The sequence below is a fragment of the Rhododendron vialii genome, chromosome 12a (genome assembly GCF_030253575.1).
Source record: "Rhododendron vialii isolate Sample 1 chromosome 12a, ASM3025357v1".
In the NCBI taxonomy this organism is placed as follows: Eukaryota; Viridiplantae; Streptophyta; class Magnoliopsida; order Ericales; family Ericaceae; genus Rhododendron; species Rhododendron vialii.
Window position 1 is genome coordinate 32,323,053 of NC_080568.1, and position 26,420 is coordinate 32,349,472.

General features: G+C 37.8%; 2 protein-coding genes and 1 pseudogene across 3 annotated transcripts; 1 reads left to right on the forward strand and 2 right to left on the reverse strand.

Moving 5' to 3' along the window:
- Positions 1 to 1,294: 1,294 nt before the first annotated feature.
- On the reverse strand, positions 1,295 to 2,445 carry LOC131309683 (putative F-box protein At3g16210). The gene is made up of 2 exons (XM_058336282.1): positions 1,642 to 2,445; positions 1,295 to 1,498 (listed from the first exon to the last, which is right to left on the reverse strand). Exons 1-2 carry the CDS (start codon positions 2,443 to 2,445, stop codon positions 1,295 to 1,297), a joined length of 1,008 nt encoding a protein of 335 aa, XP_058192265.1.
- A 10,519-nt stretch (positions 2,446 to 12,964) lies between these two features.
- On the reverse strand, positions 12,965 to 20,565 carry LOC131309763 (ubiquitin carboxyl-terminal hydrolase 6-like; annotated as a pseudogene).
- A 1,646-nt stretch (positions 20,566 to 22,211) lies between these two features.
- LOC131309764 (uncharacterized) lies at positions 22,212 to 25,817 on the forward strand. Of its 2 annotated transcripts, none has more exons than XM_058336365.1 (6): positions 22,212 to 22,607; positions 23,241 to 23,361; positions 24,390 to 24,475; positions 24,643 to 24,703; positions 24,996 to 25,082; positions 25,410 to 25,817. In XM_058336365.1, exons 2-6 carry the CDS (start codon positions 23,281 to 23,283, stop codon positions 25,500 to 25,502), a joined length of 408 nt encoding a protein of 135 aa, XP_058192348.1. In that variant the 5' UTR covers positions 22,212 to 22,607; positions 23,241 to 23,280; the 3' UTR covers positions 25,503 to 25,817. The 2 variants fall into 2 exon arrangements, with proteins under 2 accessions (XP_058192348.1, XP_058192350.1); XM_058336367.1 differs by lacking the exon at positions 22,212 to 22,607 and adding an exon at positions 22,677 to 22,812.
- Positions 25,818 to 26,420: the final 603 nt, after the last annotated feature.

A 26,420-nucleotide genomic window follows, 5' to 3' on the forward strand; every position in this document is an offset into this window, starting at 1 on the left:
GACCATCTCGCAGTCCCCATAATTCCACGGCGTGGCTTGTGGAGTAACCAATATTTCTGCAAAAGCCCAAAATCCATTGTCCATGTTGGTTCCCAGCTGCGGCCATTCCTGGGTTACCCATTGCTGCCCCATCTGTTTTAGGTTCTGTATAGGATTCCCTGGTCATTTTCCAACCTGCATATAGTTTCACTGCCCGGCCATTTTCTTTCTAGGTCCCATGCTGGCTACCATGATGTTGTGGACTGGACGCTGCTATCAATCAGAATAGTAATGTTTTGGAAAACAAAGTTGCTGTGTGAGATCCAAACGGAGTTTTTTGGAAAACGGCTTAACACAAGGAAATCATACGACTTAACATGAAGCTTTTCATCGTGGCCCTAGCACTTGATAGTCTTACATGTGATGTGACAATATTAGAAGATATGAGCTGTGGTTTCAAAGGATTCACCTTGTTTCATCCCAATTAGCTTCTAATCTTGTGCAATATCACTGAACGGTGAACAATATATATCTTTGCCACTAATAGTGTTCTAGTAACCATATATGTTATAGACATCCACATAAAAGGCCTAACGTCGGTGGCAAATTACTTAACTAATAAGTTGCTTAATAACCCCATCTCAGCCAAAGAGTAAAAATACTCACATTGGTCCATTTATAAAATCCCCTAAGGAGTCTGCCTTCTGCAAATGCAGGAAATTTAGGGACTGGTTTGATGAGCAACTCCTATTTCGTCAGATGGTCACAATCAAATTGTTTCTTCTCGTTCAAAAACCACATTTTTTAAATCTGTTTCCATACATTAGAATGACAAAGTCAGATGTACAATTAAGAAAAAATTTGGAAGCAAACAGTTTGCATTTCATAATGCATATAAGAAAACACAAGTCAATTTGAAATTTCAAAGCGTCATTTCTTGACTTTAGAGTGACAAAGTCAAGACAAGTAAAATTAACACACACGGAGACAAGATAATAAACATGGCTGCAAAGACACAAGATAATAGACATGACTGCCCATCGTCCAAGCCATGAAACTCAATCCTTTCCCTCCTCTGCGTCTATTTGCATAACGGAAGAAATTGCCCTACATAACTGCCAAGGAGACCTCTCAGACCTGATTGGAACCATTCATTTACCTTCTTTTTTTTCCCCTTTAGCAGTATTGCAAATGACAACCACCACCTAAAGGACTTGCAAGCCCATTACGCAGCAAGAAAGGTACATTTTATCAGCTGAGGTTTACAACAACCCATAATGGAGTTATATCTATGATTCATACATGTCCATCATGCTCATTGTTGTCTTTTGACAGAAACCAAACTCTCCACGTATGGAAGAACTTGAATATGTGGTGGTCGAGGATGAACTTCTAGTTGATCATGGACTTCATACTCCTTTCTTTCTCGAGTATTAAGGTTGTACGACATCATCTGTCCATAGCTGCTCTCAACAAGGAACTCACCGTTTTGCCGAAATCCCAATGCCAAGTCGAGTCCCTACAAGGGTCCAATAGTGAACTTTTTAGTTCACGACACGTCCACATCCTCTTCATTCATTACCCATATGTCAAAGGACTTCATGAACAAAACTCCTCAGGTGGAAGCCAAGAGGGGTTTGTCCACCCCTTCGGATAAATTACCATGGCAAGGGAATCATTCAAAACAAAAAGTCTCATTTCACTGTCGTCGTCTAACAAGCAAACTTCTGGCACGGGCAACTCTTCAAATACCTCGTCGGACATGCTAAATGCCATAATCACTGGACCACCATGATGATGGTAGCCAAGTGGAGGGTAGGCGTACCAGAAACAGTCCCCATTCCATGATGCATACGAATCATATAAACAGTGCAACCCGGACTCGATAGGGGACTCAGCATCAACTTCCCTCCAAGAATCTGTTCTCAATTCATATATTTCAATCTTTTCATCGATGCGCCCAATGGGTAAACCAGTCATGTCGAATCTAACTACTTTATAATCATCTGTAAAAGGATCATACCCAAAACCCAAATTGCTTATATGGTCATTGTTATAAGAGGGTTGAGGAAGTACACTGAATTCTTTCATTGAAGGGTTCCATATAACAATCGTGGAGTTTAAAGCGAATCGGGTGAGACAAACGACACCGTAACAAGGACCCAAGATTTGCAGTTGTTTAATATTTAGACCAGTGGAAGATATGTCTATATCTTCAATTGGGGTTCCGTTGGGGACGAAGAACAGTACGACGCCGCCATCGAGGAACCGCTTGACGAGGAGGCAGTCGGTGTTTGCATCGGCGGCGATAGAGGCGGCGTGATCGTGGTGGAGGTAAATGAAGCTGGGGGTTAGGAGGAGAGAGTACCAGTATTTGCAGACGGGCTTGGATCGGAGAAGAGATTTCACCGGAAGCCGACACAAAATCTCCATCAGCAGGTGTTCGGGAAGCTGTTGAATCGCCATTTTGATTCAATTTGATGGTGTGACTGAGCAGTAATCGCTGTCTCTGAATTTGGGCTTCGATTTCTATGCCATCTTTGACTCATTCGTCTGTTCCCTCTCATTCTTCAAGGACTAGGCTCTGTTTGGAACACTATAAAAATAAAGGGCAATTAAAACAAATTTCCTTCGATTGTTTTTTTTTTTTTTTTTGATCCGCTTCCTTCGATTGTTTGGTTGGAAGAAAAAAAGAGTGAATAGTAAAACTTTTTTCCTCATTTTCCTCTCAATTTTCTTCTCTTTTTCTTTTCCTTTCTTTTCTCTCTCTCTATCTTTTCTTTTTTTTTCATTTCCTTAAGTTCTATATGGAGCCTTCGAGTCAAGGGATAGCAAGCCGACCCTCAGGGAAATTATTCAATAGAGTTGGGATACCGTTGAATATTGTTCCTTCACCATATACTCTTGCTGGGATCCCACAAGAATAATTCTACTCAATTAGCATCGAAACACTTTTCCACGAAATTATTAACTCCTAAAATAATTTTGAATAGTCAAAAATTATTCAATGGAGTTGGGATACTGTCGAATATTGTTCCTTCACCGTATACTCTTGTTGGGATCCCACAAAAATATTTCTACCCAGTTAGCATCGAAATATTTTTCCATGAAAATATGAACTCCTAAAATAATTTTGAAGCTATAGCAAAAAATATAACTCAGAATACTGTACTTATTAGATGATATTCCACAATATAAATTCGCCATAACAAGCGAATATGATAAAATGCACTGCAACTTGAATTTACATATGCGTTGGAGAACTATTGCAAGGCAAATGATAAATTGCTCAAGTTAACCAATACAAAAATTTATCATTAGTTTTTTTTTGGCAACCAGTTATTCAGATCAACTTATGCGCACCTCGATGAATTCTGAACCATGAAGTTAATGACCGGGAAAACCCTCTAGTTATCCAAATGTTCAGAATCTTTGACTTCCATGGGATTTAAACATGTGACCATATGAAAAATAAACACTTACGTACTATTTGTTTTCTCATATCCATTTGGCCAAACCTCATGGAGTTAATTTATCATTAGTTTATTAGTGTCGAATAGAAGTATAAACTATGATGAATTTCTTACGACAGAAATTTACCAAAAAAATGTCGAAAAACTACTAATGTTGAAACGATTGCAAACCTTATGATATGTATACTAATGTCGGAAACCTTTGCAAGTATACTGATAAAAATTCGTTACAACATAAATTCAACATAAAAATCTGAAAAAACTATTTGGATAGATTCATTTCAAACCGATCACCAATGGATTTTCATTATGCTCATTGCATGTTGACTGAAGGTCGGAAAACCTTAAACATGAATCGGACTCGGATACATGCTTCCAATACCAAGCCTCTCACTCTAATTCTTTTGACAATTCAGGTGTTCGGACTAGCTTGCGCACGCCTCGAACAATCTCGGGATAAAAATCCCGCTGTCCTTTTGCGAGGAGCTCAATTAAAGCAGAAACAAGCTCCGTATGAACTGGACCAAAGGAATTGATAGCACGCACCTGACAGATTTAAACCTGATACTTTTAAGATTGAGCAAACCTCTTGAGTCGAGACCTTGCCTACTAGGCCAAACACTTGGAGTCAAGCCTCCCACCCCAATTGAGGCCATACCAAACGACTTCTCGGCAATTAGGCCAAACACACAAGCCTCCGGGTGCATGGATCGATGATATTCTACTCTGGGCTTCGATTACGTTTACAGTTTGTGTTCAACAGTAAGATTGAGAGACGTTACTTATCAAAGGGAAACAAAAAAAAAAGGATTCGTATGATGATAATGATTTGTACCAAATTTGGACAAAGTGAATTTCCAGTGGTGCTTGAATAAGATTTACATGTAAATAGGTAAATGGTTAGTGTGTGTGAAACGGATATTTAGTATGTTGATCGTGTCGCTTACGTATCAAAAATAAATAATAAAACAGAATAATTACTACTACCAAAAAGATAGCGGTAAGTACTCCGAGTATCGTCCTCAGAGATTACGAAGGCTAAGTTGCGGTTGCTTCAATTGATTTCTAAATTAATTTGGAAAGAGATTTGATTGCTTGATTTCTAAAATTATGCAAACTAAATTAACACAAAGCAATTAAAAGTAAATAGAGTTTATACTTCGCTACAACCTAACCGTTGAAATAGGTTGAAAACCTCGAGCATAGGGCTAGGTTGCTGTCAACATAATATCCGGAAGTCCGGAATCGTTCCCACAAAGAGAATCTCTATAGCTTGCTAGGATTTGTAGATGTAAGGGTTTTTAGCGTTTAGACGGCCAACTTTTGATTTTACTTTGAAATGTGGAGAAACACTCTTATGTAAGGGCTAGAAATGAGTTTTAGCTAAGAATTAAAAATGGCAAGGCAATAGAGTTACTAACGCCCGTAACTTAAGTCATCTAACCATTCTCAATGAAAACACGGTTGAATCGCACAGCATAAGCTATCAACCGGAAGATTTAGCTATGAAACCAATAAAAGACTAGAAATGTGGTATGGAAAACAAGTGAGCTCTTTCGTTCTCTTGGCAAACACGAACCGAGACATCGCTCTGGAACCATGTGAGCAAGCACATGATCACCGTAGATTAACATCGGCAAGTTTTGTTAAATAAAGGCGAACCCTTCTCATTTTCCATACCGAACCTCAAGTCACGAGGCGTTAATCACTCCGATGCCAAGCCTAATCGACTACTCACACATATTGTAAAAACTAGAGAGCATGGTAAAAATGGAGAGCATGTTTAACCGATAGAACCGAAAGCCTGACAAGACCTGAGTGTTTTGAGAATAGTTCGTATGAAACATATATAAATGCAATTTTTCTTCTACAATCAGAATGGGGCAAACAGAACCTACAATTTGGATAGCGACACTCAAACTTAAGTCTTGCCTGTTTCTGGTGAGTTATCAACTGTTTCTGGAGTACCATGTGTCCTTTTTTCCGTCGTACTCTCAACTAATAACGTAGCAACAAACTTTGCAAGTGGAGCACCAACAATCATCAAAGGAATTCAAACTCCAATTATTATCATTCTGATAACAGGAATGGAAGTTTTGAAGGCAGTTAGTCCATCCCAATTCATAACTCCATTCCTGTCTGAAAAGGTAATGCCAACATAATATAGTACTAAACACAATATAAGAGCATCTCCAATGATACTATAAACTCACACATTAGGAGGAGGTTGACTATAAATTTAAGGAACAAAAATGCACAAAAATAACTTCAATAGGCTAGCTAAATTGACTCATCATACAGTCCATTAATCAAAAAAGACAGAGCTTATATTCTTAGAACAGAGATACTAGCATAAAAACAGGATTCTGAGAACATCCAAAACATGGATATATGCTTAGAGGGGTACGAAAAGTGTTTAGAATCCAAAGACAATTCAGTAACTTGATAGCCAAATTACATCAAACACAGCCGAGGCAGTGAGCAAGAAGCAGCTGATGATGAAAGTGAAGGCAATAGAAACAGCAATTTACATCCTAATAAAGACTTCAACATTCATATGATTCTGCTATTCCATTCTCTCTCCTTTTCCCTTTGGCTTTCCTTTTTCTCTTGAACATCTTTCATTGCCTGTCTAGCATTGCCAAGCAACACTCCATGAGCCACCCTTCCTCGGCCTCCAATAGAGACTCTAACCTTTTCCATCCCCACGTTCACGCCACCACCTCTTCTGATATACTGCTGCATTGGGGACCTTATAAGAATTCTCTTTTGAACTAGAAAAAGAACTTTGCATATCTGCAGCAACAAAAAATTGGAAAATAGATGTCAATTAACTGCCACTACTTGGAGTACATACTTCTCTCCCGCCACACTATAATAAATCCAGTTGCCTTATCAGTCCTCGAGCCAGGGTATCGATTCCTGGCCCCATCATCAAGGGAGAACTTACTTCCCCGCCACCGCTTCGTGTTCCTAAATGCAGTCCTTGGGGCAGACAATGACTTTTCCCACTGGCTACGAGGACGAATCAAAGGGTTGTATCTGGACTCCTCTCCTGCCATGAAAAACGGTAAGATGTACTCTGCTTTCATTTACCAATGAAAAAAACAACGAAAAACTATTGGATTTCCCCAATTAATCGGATCCGCAGGAGGTGTTATTCGTGGTTCACTATTTTCATTCTCGCATTACGTTTTGCATTTCTATATCCTTGCTATGTGATTTCTATCTCTCCTATTGTTGTTGTTCCTTTGTGAGCCGTGCAGCAAAATGAACTCGTCAGCAAGTTTCGTGAAAGGGCCTTAGGAGCATGAGGAGTTAACGTTCCGTGTCTTCAACACAGTTACAGCAACCGGCCGCTTTGTACAAATTCTTGGTATGGGACAGAAGCGTCAAATGGAATTGGATGGCGATTTTCCTGATGAAGAAGAGGGCCATACTTAGGGTGGTTCGCTGGGTTTAGGAGAAGTCGGAGATCAAAGCATACACCCGCTGGGAAATGGGAGAACAGGTTGTGTATATCTTGTATTTTTCAAACCAAACTTGAATAACCAAAGTTACCAAATGTTCAGATCGTTCTGGGAAACTTTCCTGAATTCTTTAGTTAGAATAGAACCTTGGTACTGAAGGAAGAAAGAACGAATCTAAAGGTCTGTTTGACTAGTGAGATCATGGTAGAAAATGCAAGAAAAAGGAGAAAAAAAACTTTTTTTTTTTTTTTTTTGTTCACTTAGTAAGAATATTCTAGAAAGTGAACTTTCTCGTACAACTCTCTAAAGCTTAAGGGCTTGCCTCACTTTTTCTCACAAAATGTGGAAGGAAATTTTATTTTCTCAAAAAAATCAATAATAATTACTCTAACTCCCCCCTGTATCCTCTTCCCTCCACATTTTCTCTTCTAATTTGGGCAACTTTCCTCCTTTCCAAACAATGATATTTTATTTTCTCTATTATTTTCTTGCAAAATTTTCATCCTAATCAAACAGTTGTGAGAAAAAAAATTATATTTTCATTTTCTTTTCTTTCATTCCACTTTCTATCATTTTCACTTTTCATTCTATTTTTCTCGCTAATCAAACGGACCCTAAGTACAAGTAAATCAATACAATATAGTATGAAGAAGCACAATCTTTTTTTTGAGATTTTTGGGCTGTTACATTAATTTTGTTGTACACCTTAATCCTCTCTTGCTGCTTCATCCTTTCCAACACCACACAACAAAAGGCACTACAACCAAAAGGACATTTTGAGGCAATAAAAAGTGCCCCAACAGGATAACTAATGGGGCATTTCAGTTATTAGGGCAGTACAATGTGTATCGATGCAGCTATAGGTAAAAGTGCCGCATAATCAACTTATTGTGATGTCTAAAAGTGTTGATATAGCCTATTTGATGAGGCAATTGGAAGTGCCTCAATAGATTTGATATTGCGGCAATTGGAAGTGCCATGATTGATTTGATATTGCGGCAATTTCAAGTGCCCCAAAAGGTTTTTTTAGTTTAAAAAAAAAGGACTCGCAGAATGGCAATTCACTGCCAAATTTTAAGCCTTCAAACATCCATAGTCTATATTTGCACCAAATTTTAAGCATTCAAACATCCATAGTCTATATTCGCACCAAAGGAGAATATCCATTAATTAGTAGTGAAAGCGTTCAGTACAAGAAGTTCTACAAGCTAAGATACAGAAAGCTCTAATACAATACATGGCTAAAACATAAGAAACCAAATTGCAAATAGAGCAACATTGACAACAACAAACAGCTCCAATACAGCAGACCAAAATCCAAAAAGAGTAGATCATCGAAAGCTGAGACTGCAAAAAATTTACAATGATAGATGCAACTTTCTTGTTAGTAAAACACATCTAACAGCTAGCATTAGAAAAAGGAAATACCAGAACCTTTGCCACGTAGGTTATCAAACATCCTGCATCATGTAGGAAATACAAGGTATGATAGAAGAATATATATACCAGAGTTTCAACCACAAATATCATAGAACTAGCATCACCTGGAAAAGGAATGACAAAGTATGATCAAACGAGATGGAGTGCAAGCGTGCATCTGCTTTAGAACTAAAACTGAGATGGCCGTGGTGGGTACCGTGGGTTTATATGAACTTACTAGGACAACTATGTTGACAACTATGTTCGGTTAAGGGTTAAGTATTTTGAATTCTAATCATAATCATTACCATTATCTCCAATCATTACTCTTATTTTTTCTCTTTATCTCTCTCCAATCATTACTTTATTTCTGCACTCATTACCTACAAATCCAAATCCAAATCTAAAATCCCAAAACGAACGGGGCCATATGACTTGTGGATATGCGGCGGGATAACGCCACCACCCGCCCCTTGATTAGGGTGTCAAGTTCATCTCCACGAAATTGCAAGCAGCAAGTGCCTCGGGGTTATACGTCTTACCTTGAGATCCCTGTTCGCATTTCCAGCCAATTCCAGCACTTCTGCAGTCAGATACTCCAATATAGCTGCTGTACATACCGCAGCTGTTGCTCCCACCCTTCCATGGGCAGACGCCCTCTCCTTCAACAGAAGGTGAACCCGCCCCCACAAGGAACTACAATTCATATGTAATTAAATAGTTTCAAACAAAAGATGGTATGAAATGGTGGTCACTGGAAACAAGAGATAGATGAGGGAATGAAACCTTTTGTTTTACCCAAAAAAAAAAAAACGGCGTAGAAGACAAGACGACCGTTCCAGCCAATTCCAGCACTTCTGCAGTTAGATACTCCAATATAGTTGTTGTATATACCGCAGCTGTTGCTCCCACCCTTCCATGGGCAGACGCCCTCTCCTTCAACAGAAGGTGAACCCGCCCCACCGGGAACTGCAAATCAGACGTAATTAAATAGTCTCAAACAAAAGATGGTATGAAATGGCGGTCACTGGAAACAAGAGATAGATGAGGGTATGAAACCTTTTGTTTGACCCCCAAAAAAAAATGGCGTAGAAGACAAGACGACTGAGAAGTGCGGACTCCAGAGTTGCATGCAACAGAAGAACCTACAACCTACAGAAAGACAGCAAAGAATCTCAAGGCTTGAAAAGAACAAGACTGAGGAGGTAATCACACAATTCGTTGGATTTCTGAAATGAAATAGTGAGTCTTTTGTTAGTCGAACATTGATATCTTGTGGCCCTTAGTGCAGAAGGTAGTCCAACTTTGAACAAGAGTGCAAGGCCATGAGGCTTCATCTGAACTTGAAAAGAAGCTAGACAAGATTTGGCTGTGATGGAGATGAATTCTGCTTTCAAAGACTTGGAAATTTCAACTTTGCGGAATAATTTAAAGGAACTAAGAGAAATGGAAGCGGTGATAGCTTGATTTGATATATGATTCTTCAATATGTTGCTAACCCATATTCCTTGTCTTATACTCGCTCCGTCCCCATATTTTGGTTCCTTTCAGGACTCCAACTTAGTAAGGAAACATTGTCATATTTTTGTTCTCTTTTTACTCTTAAAAACATCACATTGCATTTTCTTACTCCCTCCGTCCCAAAATATTTGTCCGGTCCGCAAAACGAGAACTAAAAAATAATGCATTTCTTTTAAGAAAAAATTCTAACTTTTTTCATAAATTAAAAGAACTTGTCGAGATCTAGTAAATTGTTGAAAAAAAATTAATTTTTTTTTTCAAAACTTGAATTATTTTTATGTTATCGTTTTGCGAACCAGACAAACATTTTGGGACGGAGGTAGTATGTAGTAGTACTTAATATATATTAAAAGGTGGGTTAAAAGAGTAATCTCGTCACTTTTTTCCCATTACTTTTACACAGGGACAACATTTTTTGGACTATAAAAAGTGCTTACTAGGACCAAAGAATGAGGACGGAGGAAGTAGGTTTCTTTTGTTTGTCTTTTATCAATTGAGTACAACAGGCTTCATTAGTGTTTCGGTATTGGTTGTGGATGACATTAAAATTGAGAGCCTTAACTAAAAGTGTTTTGCTTTTTAGGACATTGACAGAAAGAATGAACAAACTGCTACACACCTGAAGGTGCAAGGGGCTCAACTAGCTGAGTTTCAAAAACTCTACAAGGAAGAACAAGTTGTGAGGAAACAATATTTTAATACCATTGAAGGTGGGAAAATTCTTCTTTCTCGTGGAAATTTTATTTTATAGATCTAGTTTCTGACTCCCATAGGCGATGGCAATTTTGATTGAGGCTTTTGTTGTCTTCACAATTGATGTTTCAATTAATACATCCATCAGTAAAATTTTTGGTTCATATCAGATATGAAAGGAAAGATTCATGTATCCTGTCAATTAAGGCCGTTGGTTTCAAGATGGATGGACGCTCCTCATTCAACGCAACTTCTCAATTTCAAATAGCTAATACGCGGAAGTGGGTCTCTTGTTTCTGGTGGTATATGGGTCTCTTGTTTCTGGTGGTATACTGTTTTCTGATTCATGTATCCTGTACACCACCAGAAACAAGACCCACTCCCACGTATTAGCTTTTTGAAATTGAGAAGTTGCGTTGAATGAGGAGCGTCCATCCATCTTGAAACCAACGGCCTTAATTGACAGAATACATGAATCTTTCCTTTCACATTTGACATGAACCAAAAATTTTACCGATGAATGTATTAATTGAAACATCAATTGTGAAGATAACTAAAACCTCAATCAAACTTGCCATCGCCTATAGAAGTCAGAAACTAGATCTATAAAATAAAATTTCCATGAGAAAGAAGAATTTTTCCATCTTCAATGGTATTAAAATATTGTTTTCTCACAACTTGTTCTTCCTTGTAGAGTTTTTGAAACTTAGCTAGTTGAGCCCCTTGCATCTTCAAGTGTAGCAGTTTGTTCTGTCAATGTCTTAAAAGCAAGAACACTTTCAGCTAGAGCTCTCAATTTTAATGTCATCCACAACCAATACGGAAACACTAATGAAGCCTTGTTGTACTCAATTGATAAAAGACAAACAAAAGAAGCCTACCCCCATTTCTTTGGTCCTAGTAAGCACTTTTTTTAGTCCAAAAAATGTTGTCTTTGTGTAAAAGTAATGGGAAAAAAGTAACGAGCTTACTCTTTTAACCCACCTTTTAATATTGAGTACTACTACATAAGAAAATGCAATGTGATGTTTTTAAGAGTAAAAAGAGAACAAAAATATGACAAGTGCAATGACAATGTTCCCTTATTAAGTTGGGAGTCCCAAAAGGAACCAAAATATGGGGACGGGGGAGTATAAGACAAGGAATATGGGTTAGCAACATATTGAAGAATCATATATCAAATCAAGCTATCACCTCTTCCATTTCTCTTAGTTCCTTTAAATTATTCTGCAAAGTTGAAATTTCCAAGTCTTTGAAAGCAGAATTCATCTCCATCACAGCCAAATCTTGTCTAGACTCTTCTAGCTTCTTTTCAAGTTCAGATACTTGAAGCCTCATGGCCTTGCGCTCTTGTTCAAAGTTGGACTACCTTCTGCACTAAGGGCCACAAGATATCAATGTTCGACTAACAAAAGACTCACTATTTCATTTCAGAAATCCAACGAATTGTGTGATTACCTCCTCAGTCTTGTTCTTTTCAAGCCTTGAGATTCTTTGCTGTCTTTCTGTAGGTTCTTCTGTTGAATGCAACTCTGGAGTCTGCACTTCTCGGTCGTCTTGGATCCTTTGCAATACCTAGGTATATAACTCATCAATTTTCTAATCAATTAAGACATTGAAAATCAAGAAATTACACACTATGATACAAGATTTGCACACGTCCTGACAAAAGTAAGACAGTTCTTTTAAGTCAACTACCTGGAAAGAAAATATATTTGTAGATGTTGGAATTGACAACGAAATCATGTACATTTTGTTGACTAATATACCTGGTCATTTGCTTCTTTCTTTTTCTTTTTTTGATCCGCTGGTTATTTGCTTCAACTGGCTCCTTTTGGGCAGCACCGAAACCTGTATTTGGTAACAAAACGAGAAACTTTCAGAAAACTAATTTCACAAGCAAAGCCATTTACCTGAAGTGCCGAATCAAAAAATATGAGAGAAATCACTCTCTTTTCTCAAGTTTACGTTTATCGCTAACCTGATTCCTCCTGTACTGCGCGGCCAATAGCCTGTTTGACCCTATTTGTCACTTTTTGCATGGGCACCACCTCAGCTACTCGTGCATTGAACTTACGTAAATGCAGAGGAATTTCGCATTTTATTCGCCTGCCAAAAGAATTACTTTAGTGATTAAATGACCAAAATGTCACATCCATTGTCTTCCTTAAGCCCTAGTTAACATCAAACTAATTACACTATAGGAACCCAAAAACCTAAAACTTTGTTGCTAACTGACCAAATTCAGATAATTACTGACCCTAATTTCAACAAAACTGTATTTCAACAAAGGTACAACAAATACATCGTCTAGATCAAAACTATATCTAGACTCCAAGTTATGGATCAAGCATGACCCAGTGTACTGTAAACCAATTGAGAGTTCCAATTAAAGGGATACCAAAAACATTACATTGGAACGAGACGAGCCTTGTACATACACATGTAAGCCATATGCCAATCACCTGAAACAAAATAAAGCCAATACACAAGACAACAGGTATTCAAATACTGCCAACATTAAGAACTTTTGTATAGCTTATGCTTGTTTGGAATTGAATTTTCATAACAGGACAGGATCTACACCAATTTGGTCATGGATCTAAAAATGCCTCTTTTCTATTTAATTTACATGGTTGATGTTACAAATGTCAGTTCTCATTAATCAGAAACAAGAAAAATGTCTATCCTTTCTTTGTAGGAAAAATTTCTTGCTTGCGAAGCATGCATTTACAAATGTTTTACAGATCTATCTAAACAACACTCTGGATCGTCTCTGGGAACCACTTACCTCCCCCCGAAAGTTTGGTGATGTCCTCCTCCTGTTGTTGAATTGAGTTGCGATCGTCATACTGTATCCAAATTCCTATACGAGCATAAACAAAAATAATTAAATCGAAGCACTTAACAAAGTAGCAAATAGTTTCTTCTACGAGAACCAACCACTTTCTTGCTTGACCCAAGCAACATAACGCCCTGAATCAGCACTTCTACCCTTGTGAGTCAGCACAGCAACCAGATCATATATTCAAGTCAAGTGCATTTCCTTGTCAGGCACAACACCTGAGAAACAGTCAAAGAATCACTCTGAATAAGTCAAGAGTTGTAATTTTCTCAAATAGCCCTTCATCTTATTTCCATTGAAGCAGTCATGGAAAGGCTTGTGGAATTGATGAGTATCGACCTACAGAAACCCAACTTTACTCATTGGGACACATCCTAGAAAATATAGGAAGCAGTTTGGTCGCTAAAAAGCTTTGACAACGACGAGTTACAAGAAGACCCACAGCTTAGAAACCTAAATAGTGGCACAATGTTTCCTGCCACCAGCCTGTTTTCTAGAGTTGAGGGTGTTGGGTTTTGTGATGCCTGATTATTAAAGGCCTTAGTCCCACGTGTTCAAGGATTTAACACTGCAGCAAGTTGGTGCATTTACGTACACCCTAGCATCTTAAGTGTACTTTCCCTTATTTGAGAATATACAGATAATGTGAGCAGTGGACATAGAGCCGTTGGCATTCTTGGTGGATGAAGCATATATGTACATGATCGAAAGGGGCTGAGTACATGAAGGCCCCGAACCAAAGAAGCTAAAGCACATCCACCAGGACCCTAGCAGAAACAGAATACAAGATTCCTTCAATCCAAACCCAATAGGCAGTGTACGAGTTTGTTACCTTCTTTTGAAGTAGCATTGGATGATTCTCCACTTACGTTTGAAGATCCCTGCATGCACCAGAGAAACAACATAATATGACAGCATATCCACCAACTTTTTCAAGGTTTACATGATCATTTAGGTACCTTTGCATCATTCATCTTGACATCCTTGCCCATCGAACCAGTGCTCTTCTCTTTTTTTTGGGCAAGTAGTGCTCTTCCCCTTGTCCAATGAGTCTTCTCCTCATTGATTTTCAAATGAAGCTTTTTACGTTTCTCGTCTCTTAAAATCTAACGGTTGCACGTAGACAATAAAACAACCATCAGTAAAGAAACCCACAAACTTCCAGCCTTCGGTCATTGAGGCAAAAGGAAAGTACATACCTTGCGGGGAGCTTCCAGAGATCATCTGAACACAGATCATAAACATCCAACTCCACTGGATAATCAAAACATAAGGAATAATTCATAATGTTTTACTATAAGCACTAAAATAGTGTTGGACCAGAGTTGCTTTAACTCAGATTGATTGGCCACCTAAGCATTTATCCAGCCACTCTTCTCTTGGTGACTTTGTCTGCTAGGAGCTCAATACCATCTTCAACAACTAACGCCTAACCACTCCACAGAAAAGGTGCAGGGATGCAGTCTATTAAGTATAGAAATGATGAAACTGAACTTACATGCAAAATCTTGGCGTTCTGATTTGATTCCCTGTTCCAGAAATATCGGACAAACTGAATGGTCAAGTACCTATTCATTTAAACACAAGAAAAGGACAAGTAAAAACACCATGGATATGACTATCTCTTCCATTACGACAATGGGCAATGTAGAGCCACAAAGCACCAGAGAGAGAGAATATTGCAGGAACAGCATGTAAACTATTACAACATAAAAGGTACATAGTTACGCAACATGATTGTATGTATACCTAATGACCATGGCTCACAAGACAATAGGTAAATCCACAACTTACCTTGGCAAACCATTGATATGTGAATCTTTTAAGTAAACAGCATTGCCACCCAAAGAAGGAGAAGCCTTTTCTAATTCTGACTTCAGACCCTGCATGGAATACACAAATAGGCATAATAATAAGTCTATAGTCATCTGGGTCTGGTACAGCATAACTGAGGGCCATATTTTCAACACAATAACCATTGAACGATTTTGACAATCCCCATTAAGAAACCATGTTTTATACCATATTAGATGATGTATAGTTCAAGAGTAGAGTACCATAAATGGTCATGAGGTTATCTGTGTATCTCTATTTAGTCGAAGGGAGAGTCTGAAATAATGGATATGCCTGCCTAAGAAAGAAGGGAGGGGAAAAGGGGACCAGGGAAACCGTCAGTTTACTCATGAGTCGTGACTTTATTAGGTATGATAGAATGTCAGTTTCTTTATTTCCCAACGACTATAGGTCTAATCCAAATAAAGTTCCTTTGTTTGTTTGTAGCTCAAACAGTGATGGCATTTCTTTTTCCAAAAGTTGCTTTTCATGTCATGCTAGGGTTGATCATCGAGTTATTTTTTCCAAATAAATCTAGGCAAAATCTTGTTGCCAGACTTGGGAATGCATGTAAGAAGAGCTAATACTATTAGAAGCACCAAGGGTTTACAGAAGCATAAATAGTATTAGGTCGAAAGAACACTTACATGCTTTAGCCCCTCGTGCAAATGGTTCACCTCATGTGATATGTGACACTTCAGTGCATAGACAGATTCCATCTCCGAGCTTTCTTCACCACTTTCTTGGCAATGCATCCTAAACTCACCACACAACCCAGAAATTGCAAACATGAAAAATAAAACAGATTGATCTAAAGAGCTGTTGTTGTACCATAACGATACAATCAAGTAATTCTGCTTGGACTCTTCTAAATGGATGAAGTACTCATGTCAGATAGGTTTAGTCGGGGACACTAATCATATAAAGTATATCAAACAATTCCAATGAAACAAAATATGTTAAACCAATACAGAAGTTTTTCCAGACATGGAAATTAGCTGAATTTGGCACTAAAATGCAAACCCACACACTAAACCGGTAACTAGTCCATCTAATATAGCAAACCATAATGCACCAACACCATTGCTGAAGACTCGGCAAGCAAAAATCTAGATTGTAATACAAACAAACAAAACCACCACATTTGCTCCCCAACCATAATAAGCAACAGAAAATTTATTTAAGCTCGCTCTACTAGCAGAAGCCATGTTCAACAGATTGTAAGAAATAGAAAGCTACTTTTGAATTGTTAAGCAGATAACCCTTCTGCAAAATAAAGGTAGGGTAGGAGTCGTAGGACTATCAACCCATGTGCCACTGAGATAATATGAAAGGGTTTTTTTTTTACCCTAACTAAGCAAATTTACAGAAGGTAAGGCACTAGAATGTCATTCCACGGCCGTAAGGCCCGTAACTCAATCAGGAGATGAAAAGTAAAAGTGTAGGAACAGGGTCTAACTCCTCACAGCAAAATGGAAACAGAGAGCAGTTCAATACAATCTATACAAAAATGATTTTACTGAAGCTCTTCCTCTTTGGGTGTTGAACTAAGTTAGTCTATCAGAATTTCAAGATCTTGATGAGACTTGCGACTCTCAAATGTTTCCTCCCACAAGTCAAGTTATTCTACAAACTTCAAGACCTTGTTGAGACTTGTGAATCTCAAATGTTTCTTTCCATAACTCATCCCCAAAATACAGAGACAGAATACCGCAAAAATACATATGAGCACGGAACGCCGAAAAATCTAGCACATCATTTCCACTGGCAACTGCATCGACCGAAAAGCCAATGCATATGAGCCCTCGCCAAGTTATGAAGGTAAGATCAACAGACTAATCAAAACAAACACACAATAAGCCATAAATGATAAATCCTACACAAGCATCATTTGCTAAGCATCAGAGAAGAACAAGATCACGAGATACATATGAAAATTCGAAAAGTGCAATTCAACAATAACAGATTGCATCATCTAAGTACATGTTTTCAACAAAAGGAAGACAAAGTAAACAATACCTGCAAACAAGTTCGATACCAAAAAGGGATTTTATGGTATCCGAATTTCGCTGCAAAATGACATCATGGGAGATGATTTCATCAGAATGAAAGAGAAATGATACTTATCCAAAATGTAAAGAAAATGGAGAGAGAAAAGGAGCCAACAAGTAACCATGTGTGCGAGCCCAAACGTGCATAATCAATATGAAAAAGGTAATCAATAGAACAGCAGGATAACAAATCATGTGAGCTGAAAGCATGGAATAAACAAGGTAAGGAATATGAAAAAGAAAACAAGGACCAATAAGATGTCATCTAATGCCCATATTATTAGGCAAGACAAGAGAAACTAATAGAGAGAGAGAGAGAGAGAGAGAGAGAGAGAGAGAGAGAGTATTGGGGATTACTAAATTGGTGCACAAATTGTGCAATGTATCCCAAGTATTTTAATAGAGGGAGAGAGAGGGGGGGGGGGGGGGGAGAGAGAGAGAGAGAGAGTTTGTATTGGGGATTACTAAATTGATGCACAAATTGTGCAATGTACCCCAAGTATTGCATAGTGTTATTTACTTAGTTTATGGCTAGAAAGCAAAACACCCATCAGAAGTCAAAGAATTTTAATAGAGGGAGAGAGAGTGAATTTTATTTACTTAGTTCACTGGCAGTATCGCATAGTGTTATTTTTCCCTTGTGGCACGAAGGAACATTACTACCCATCGGAAGTCAAAGAATTTTAATACTGCCAGTAAAATTACCTGGAACTTGGTGATCTTAGAGACAGTGAAAGAGTGTACAAAAGCTGTGTCCAACATTCTTCAGCATCCTGTGTACAATTCAAGCTATGTCTCACCACCAAAGAAAATTACAGCCAGTGTAAAGCTATGACATGGCGAAGAAACTATTAGAGGAAGAAAAGGGGAAACCTGTTGCATTAAAATTCCATCATGCAGCTGGTCATGGCCAAATTGACGGTACTTTTCCTGCAAAGCCTGTGAATATAAATGAAGCAAAAGCATAAAGGCTAATTCTATTGCCAATCATTCATTAGTGGCTAACATCAACGATATTTTCCACTGAACCACCATGGCTCATATGGAATTTTAAGAACTCTTAATATTGAACCAAGATAAACTTCCATAAAGGAGGACCACTCATCAGGCAGGAAAGAACATTTGGCAATGCAAAATGTCAGAAACATTAAATTAGCAACTGTCTTTCTAATTGCTATTAAAGTATTAAGAAATGCATGGTAAGGGCTGAATGAGGTAGTGCCAATTATGTGGATTTATCTTTGTGGATTTATCAAGTGATATGCAAATATAATAAAATAAAAAATAGAATCAATTAAAAGGAAATACCATCCAAAATTGTATCGGCTCCACGGCCTTGACATTTCTATCAAGCTCATCAAACAGAGCTCGTCAAACTCATTAAACAAATCTCGTGTTGCCACAGTCAAAAGATGAGAAGACCGATCCAAATCATTGCTTCTTCTCTTCTAGAATGTGGATACCTAATCAGCAAAGCATTCTGAGGGCAAAACGGGCAAAACCTCTATCAGATCACATGCACGGAAAACAACTCACAATATTTATCTAGACATTAGAAGTCCTTCTGCAGAGAACAGAACTCACTCAATCAATGCTATCAATGCTGACTTCAGCTCTGGAACCGAATGCAAGCATTGTAACGTAGAGTTCATGTGACAGGTATTCCCAAGATTAGTATGCCCCGGAAGAAAATGACATATTGGTTAAAGATATAACACACAAAGTAATTGCAAATATCTGCCAAACTTATAACCTGAATATCTAGACCCATGACAAACTACTACGACCAATTCAATACACGTACATTCATCGCAAATTTCAATACACCCATTTGTCTATTGTGGAAGATAACACAAAAGCGCAAAAACCTCTAAAGTTCCCTACCTAACCCCAGTTAATCTCAGTAAAAGAAATGCAGTCGCCCTAACAACCCAAAAGCACCACAAAAGCCAAAGGAGATAAAGGACAATTAAACTGAACTAGGCAACTCAAGCCTTACCACGGCAACAACTTGTTCTTCTTCTGGTAGATCTTCCATGAAAACAGGCCCCTTTTCTGGGGCCTTCACAATCTCATCTGTTGTTCCCATCATCATCAACTTCTGACCCTACGCAAAAATTAAAATTTGACTCCACAAGTAGAATAAAACCAAGTGCAATACAGAACTGACAATCAAATCCACCTCTTTCACTCCTCCACGGCCTCTCCACGGCCTGTTTGGATGCCAAATTTGGCCCCTGATTTTCTATGCGGCCAGACTACATCTCCCACCCCTCCTCTTCTCCGGTCCCCCCTCCTCTTCCCGTTTTGGCCCCAGATAACTATCCCATTTTGGCCCCAGATTTGACGACTTCGGATTCGTAATCCACCCACCGGGTGGATTTGTAACTTGGTTATGCGGGGTAGGCGAAAGACACTTGCGACCAAGGAGCGAGCGAGCGAGAAAGAGAGAGAGTACTTGGTAGTTGCCGCAGGGGGAGAAGAAAAATTCCCTCTTCTTTTTGCCCTTTTTCTTTTCCTTTCGTTTGTAAGAACAGCCTTGTGTTTTGATAATATTGTTTTAGTGGCCTAATAAAGGGTGAGGAAAAGTGCGTACGTTGTTAATAACCTTAACACATAACAATTTTATTTATATAGATGACTTACATATTGAATAAGTAAACTGCAATGTGGGATATTATTAATACTATATTCTAACAAGGACTTGGGTTGCAAATGAAGCGGAACGTTGCAAACTGTTTGAGACTCAATTCAATTTAAGAGTTCATTCGATGAATCAATGAGCATAACATGAGCTTTAATTTTAAGTTCGTTTAACAAATGAACAATGAACTAAATCTAAGCATTACAATATTTGACTCCATTACACTTCAGAATTTATAGTCAAAATTAAAATAAAATATATATATACATTTCTTTTTAGGATCTATTGTCATGATTTTACCTTTATGGGTACACTAGGATTTTAATAGCGTGCTATGCACATTCGGTCATGTTCGTTGGTCTAAATTCAATTAGGATAAAGAAAATATTGTTAGAAACCTATTTATCATGTGTAACAAAGAATCAAGAAATACATCATAATCCAACCATCCAACTATTACAATGACTCCTCCTAGGCATATTTAGATGCATTAATGGAGCACATGTTGAAGCATCAATCTTAAAATTAATGGACAAAGTTCTGCATGGAGATAAGACCAAGATAGTATTATTTTATCTGCAGAGATGCAAAATTCAACAGAACAAAAAAATAAACGAAACCCAAGCTTCTTCTTTTTTATGAAAATGGAAGAAATCGCATGCAGTAGGGAGACCCTGCTATGCACAATCCATGAACAGCGGCCAGTGTAGAAGAAAATGCTTAGGTAAAATAGAACAGTACGAAATTCTAAGCAGATCCCAGGGTCAAAATGCTTTTACCATAGCCTTCAAAGAATTGTTCATATGCAGGAGGCATAGACTACGCAACAAGCATTAAGTTAGTTTTACTAGAGAACTTACTGGAGAACTCCAAACAGGTGCAGCATGATTGTGCCATTTGTTGAAATGTAAAACATTTCAGCAAAAGAAATAGCAGAACAAAGAGATATACACGTCTGTCGAATTTTTTAACCCCAAAAGAAAAGCCAAAATAAATATAGGCAAAAAGAACTTTCATGATATGTTTGAAGATTGTAGATTTTTTGTTGGAACCTTTTGGATAGACATAGTTTCAAACTCTACTCCTTACTTGTTTATATGTAATCTTGAAACTATTTTGCTTTTCTATTTTTCTAGGTCAGTTAAGGAAACAAGTGCGATAGGAGTGTCACTTTTGAGTGAGAGGACATTCAAAAAATTAAATTCAAGTTGGAATCCCGTATGATTATACATTATTAATATCTCTGATGTTATCCCTGAATGTAACTAACTAAAGGAATTAAACATATTTTGTAACATTTGTTGTGTTAGACTATTTTATAAATTTGATTAGATGAACCATATTTGAAACTTATTCCCCCCATTGTACACTTGTATGTCCAGATAATATATGCACAAATTTTATTATGGGCCCTATCACGGGTCCCACACAAATAATCCGAAGTGTTCATTAAATGTAAACATTTTTTCGAGGGTTTTCGCTAGAAAGCAGCTCAATTCGATACCTATAAATACTCGATCCAGTCGTCTAACTTTTCATTATCCTGAAATATGAATGAAAAGTTGGATAATTGGATCGAGCATTTATAAATGTCGGATTGAGCTGATTTTTCGCGGGGACTCTTAAAAAATATTTTACATTTAATTAACGACTCGGATCATTTGTGTGGAACCTATGGTGGACCCCACACTACAATCTATGCACAATCTGTGCACTAATAGTGTGTGTGAACAAACTTTCTATTCTTAAAATGAAAATTTCCGAGAATTAGATTTTGTTGGGAGAAGGAATTTTTTTCTAATTCATGGTTATTTGTAATGCTTCTCTCGTATGAGATGTGACCATATGCATATCTAGAACTTATCTCTTGAGAGATGAGGTTAAAAAGAACCATTATATCTACATAAAAAAAAACCTTTAAAAAATGAGATTTGATACTTTATTTAGATTATGTATAGAAAGCATTGAGGCATAGCAATTACTATAGTAAAAATATTTCGGGGCAATGTAAACAACCCGAACTCTACTCGGTCCCAATTCAGAGTCTTGTTAGGTTCTGTTTGGAACTTGTGGAAAGGAAAGAAAAGGAAGATAAAAGAGAGGGAAAATGGAAAGAAAGTGAATTCTTTTCTCTTGTTTGGTTGTAGAAAGAAAAGAAAAAGAAACTATGAAGAAAATAATTTTCTCTTGTTTGGTTTCAAGAGGAAAATGGAAAGAAAGGGAAAATTTTGGTTCAAATTTAAGTTCAAATTCAGACAATCTTGTTTTCTCCGTTTTCTTCACAGTCTACTCCAAGCTTTCCTTTGTTTTTCTTCCTATTTTCTTTTTCTTTTTCCTCAGATAAGAACCAAACAACTCCTAAGAATTTTTTTTTATTTTTCTTTCTTTTCATTCACTTTATGTTCCAAACAGAGCCTTAATTTTCTCCCGACCCCGCCCCGGCCCCCGCCACCAGAAAATTTGACGGAAATTCACCCGGATTGGATTGCGTCGGGGCGGAACCAATCGCCATCCTAGGACTCGTTTGTGCGGAAATTCTACTGCTGTCGTCCCTTTTGGGGCTACCAAACCGAGCATTCTCTACGATGTCGTTTTAAGGTGGATTAGCGTAGCTATTTCTCTCTCTCTCTCTCTCTCTCTGTGCCAGGATCTCCACTCTCCAGTCGGATCGGAGCCCAGGTTCGGATCTCTCTCCCTATCTCGTTTTCAATGCATAAAGTCTTGTAACATAATTTATAACTACATACAATCATTTACGTATTAGGATGTCTGTGTATCTCTCGTATTCCGCACTGAGATATAGGAAATGCTGATTCTAACTCATCATACCAGAAAACCCTTTTCAAATTATCCTTGTCGGAGTTGATCTGATTAATGCAAACATGTAATGTGATTGGTTTCTCACTGAATTCGTCTTGGAATTGGAGAATGTGGATAAAAGTGTTTTCTAGGGTTTTGAATTGATTACGTTGGCATAGTTTTTAGACCCTTTTCATGAGCTGTGATTTTAAACTTTTGCCCATGGGCAAAATCTCGTTTAACTCCTCATTAGTTAAGCTAAAAGCCTAAAATGAGAGAAGAGAAGATACCCAAGAAAAAGAACAGGGATATGAGTTAAAGATTGGTCTTTGGTATAGAGGCTTCAGAAGAATGAAACCGCAACATATATAAGATTCGTGGCAACCACTAACGTATAAAAAGATTCTGCGCCCTTAATAGTTATTCAGCATGGGTCTTGGTTGATTTCATGTTGCTGTATGTTTTCAAGGTTGCTGATTTTCTATCTTAGAATTTTTCCTCGTATGGTTGCAGGTGGAAACTATCAATTTTCGAGTAGCTTTAGAAAACTAGTATGGCCAGTACAGCTTGTTTCATGATAGTTAGCAGGAATGACATTCCTATATATGAAGCTGAAGTTGGCACTGCTGTCAAGGTATGATTTCTTCATTGGTTCTACTTTCTCTGTCTTGTGATTGTGAGTTTAAACTTTTCTGAGTGTTTCATATATTTCTAAGTTAATAATTACCCTTGTCGACTTCCTTTCATGGAACAATCTTCGTCATCGTATATATGCATGTGCGCGTGTTAGTGTTTCAGATTCTTTACTTAACAAGTATGTATTGCCTCATCAAGAGAAAGCTCCTCTTTGCTGGAGAACTAGTACTTCCCTATAGGATAGGAGTCACAGGAATCCTGACTCTATATCATTTTTATGTAATCTGGTGACTGGTCTAGTTGATTTGACATTTTATTAGGACAGGAGTCACAGGAGTGAGAATGAAGATTTTAATAGAAACCATTGTGGATGGGTTGCTAACCAGTCTAGGGGTGGGTTCCATTCAAACTCCATTTCTGAAGATCTTTTTTATGCTTGGGCAGTTGGGCCTCTTCATATTTTTAGAGATTGATTTCTCATCCTCAGGCTGCTCAGTTTTAGCTTCGGGCACTGGCATGAGTTTTAACGAAATGCTTTTACCGAAAGACAGAAACAGCATACAGACCCATATTTGACGTCCATCAGTAAAAATAAAATTGGGAGTTATTATTGGGGCTGGAGGGGCTTTCACATGATACCTAGTTTTTCCCCATTGTCTTAAGTCTTACCATTGGCTTCTTGCACTACATGAATATCAGTAATTTGTGGTTACTTATCCAACATGTACTGTTAAGTAACCCTTGAAATTTCAATTTCCAATCTTCCCCAACTAGTTATGTTTGTCATGTCATGCATAAGTTCATTCAAATTACTTTGTAGAAAAACAGTATTCCCAAGCCTTGTGAAGGAAAAAAAATTTCCGAGCCTATGAAAAGATGGGGGTTGATTATTGATGTTTGACTCTTTTCTCCAAAATCATTTTGCGTGCAATTTCTTGAAGTGGTTCGTGCTGTGTCCGTCTGGATGAACTTTCCTTAAAGTTGTTTATTGCAATGACACACACTGACATCATTAACATTTGTTAGAAAGAAGATGCCGCTCATCAGCACCAGTTCATATTACATGCTGCGTTGGATATTGTCCAGGACCTTGCTTGGACAACAAGTGCTATGTGAGATATCATCACCAATGACTCTGTCTCTCTCTCTCTGTGTGTGTGCGCGGGCGTGCGCGCGTTTCTGTGTGTGTATTTTTTTCCCTAAAATTCTAATGTGTACAACGTATCTTATTTTCACTGTCTTACTTTCTTTTATGTTTCCCTCCTGCATTCTTATCCAGGTTCTTGAAGGCAATTGACAGATTTAACGAATTGGCGGTGTCAGTATATGTTACTGCTGGTCATATCCTAGATATTGCCTGATTGATCTGTTATTTTCCATTGGCACTACATGCATGAAAAACACCAACCATGCAAAATCAAGTTTTGCGGTAAATTGCCACATTTTTTTGAAAGCTGCAGCAGTTTGTGCAGTAAACTTTGGTTTTTTGGATAGCACAAGTCAGTTTCATGCTTGTATTAAGCATCTCCCCCTCTTTTAGATCTTAGCAATTTGATTGGTATTATACCGTGCGGTATTAACATATGGGACATGTTTTTGTTTTCCCCTATTTTCTTTAACAATTAAGTCTTACATACGCGACTTATGCTACTTCATGACTCCCGTAATGATGATGGAATCAAAAGCTTCTTTCAAGAGGTCCATGAGCTGTATATAAAGGTTGGTTGTATTTGTTCATTCTTATATAACAATTTCTCAGTCGCTATTGATATTAGTTTAGATTTTTCTTTTTTCTAAGTATTGCAGCTCATTCTGATTTATGTGCTCATATTGATATCAAAACATACATGCTCGGGTATGGTTAAAAGTAGATTACTTTCGAAAGCAATCTTTAGCATTTTGTGTTTATTTTCCTTCTTACCTGCTCATCTCAGTGGCCGATAAATCATGAATACCAAGTATAAGTTTGTGTGCATGATGTGTTTGTCTGAGAAGTTTGTGATGATATGTTCAGTGTTCACGTAATGAACCATTGCAAATTTGCAGGTTCTTCTAAATCCACTGTATCTACCTGGCTCTCGGATCACATCATCTCATTTTGATACAAAAGTTCGAGCCCTTGCAAGAAAATACCTATGAGGCTATCCTTTTATCCACCAGACACTGGAGCTTGGAATTAGGACTGCTAATTTGGATGGAGTTCTCCAAATTCTCCACTCAATATGTATGTCACTTGATCTTTCATTTGTTTCACTTGCTTTTGAACCAGCATCAATCTTATTTTGCCTTAGATGATTTCCTTTTATCACGTTGAACATTGTAGCATAAAAGAACTCGATTTAGCCATTATAGCGTCCTTTCCGATTTGGTGTTCAGACAAGTGTAATGTACTTTGTCATACAATACTCTTTACATCCTTAAATTGATCTGCATAAACATACGATTTCCACTGTTTCCATTTGGAAAATGATTGTTCACGCAAGTACATCCTAGTTCCTTCTGCCATATAGAAAGAAATGTTTTAGGCTTGTTTGATATCATTTTGTTATTCATCTTCATTTTCAGTTTTTCGAATATGAAAATGACAGTTTGAAAGACAAGCATTTCTCATCCTTCGCAGAATCCAATGTTAATGAGCTTAATTTTCCTACAAGTGAATTAGGTGTGGCGGCCTTGTACTATCATGCGTTGGGTGTGGTTTGAGTCCCACCTTCCCCATAACCCTTCCCCTACTACCGTTGATTCCTAAGTAACTCACCTATCGATTTCTTAAGTAACTCACCTATCGATTTTCGAGGCGGCAAGAGGCTTATGGCCCAACAGCATATAGAGGTGCACGTAAGTGCTAAGAGAAAGGAAGTCAAGAGGTGTTTAACACCTCTAAAAGGTATTAATTTAAATATTCTAACAATACTAACTTTCGCTAATAAAAAGTTGATTTCTGAGGCCAAAAGAAAATTACTTTGTGTATCTAAAAATAATTTCGAACACAAGCGTGTCCATGTTGTGTTTCGGACTTTCTGAATTAAATTGAATTGAGTCCAATCTCCTATCCTT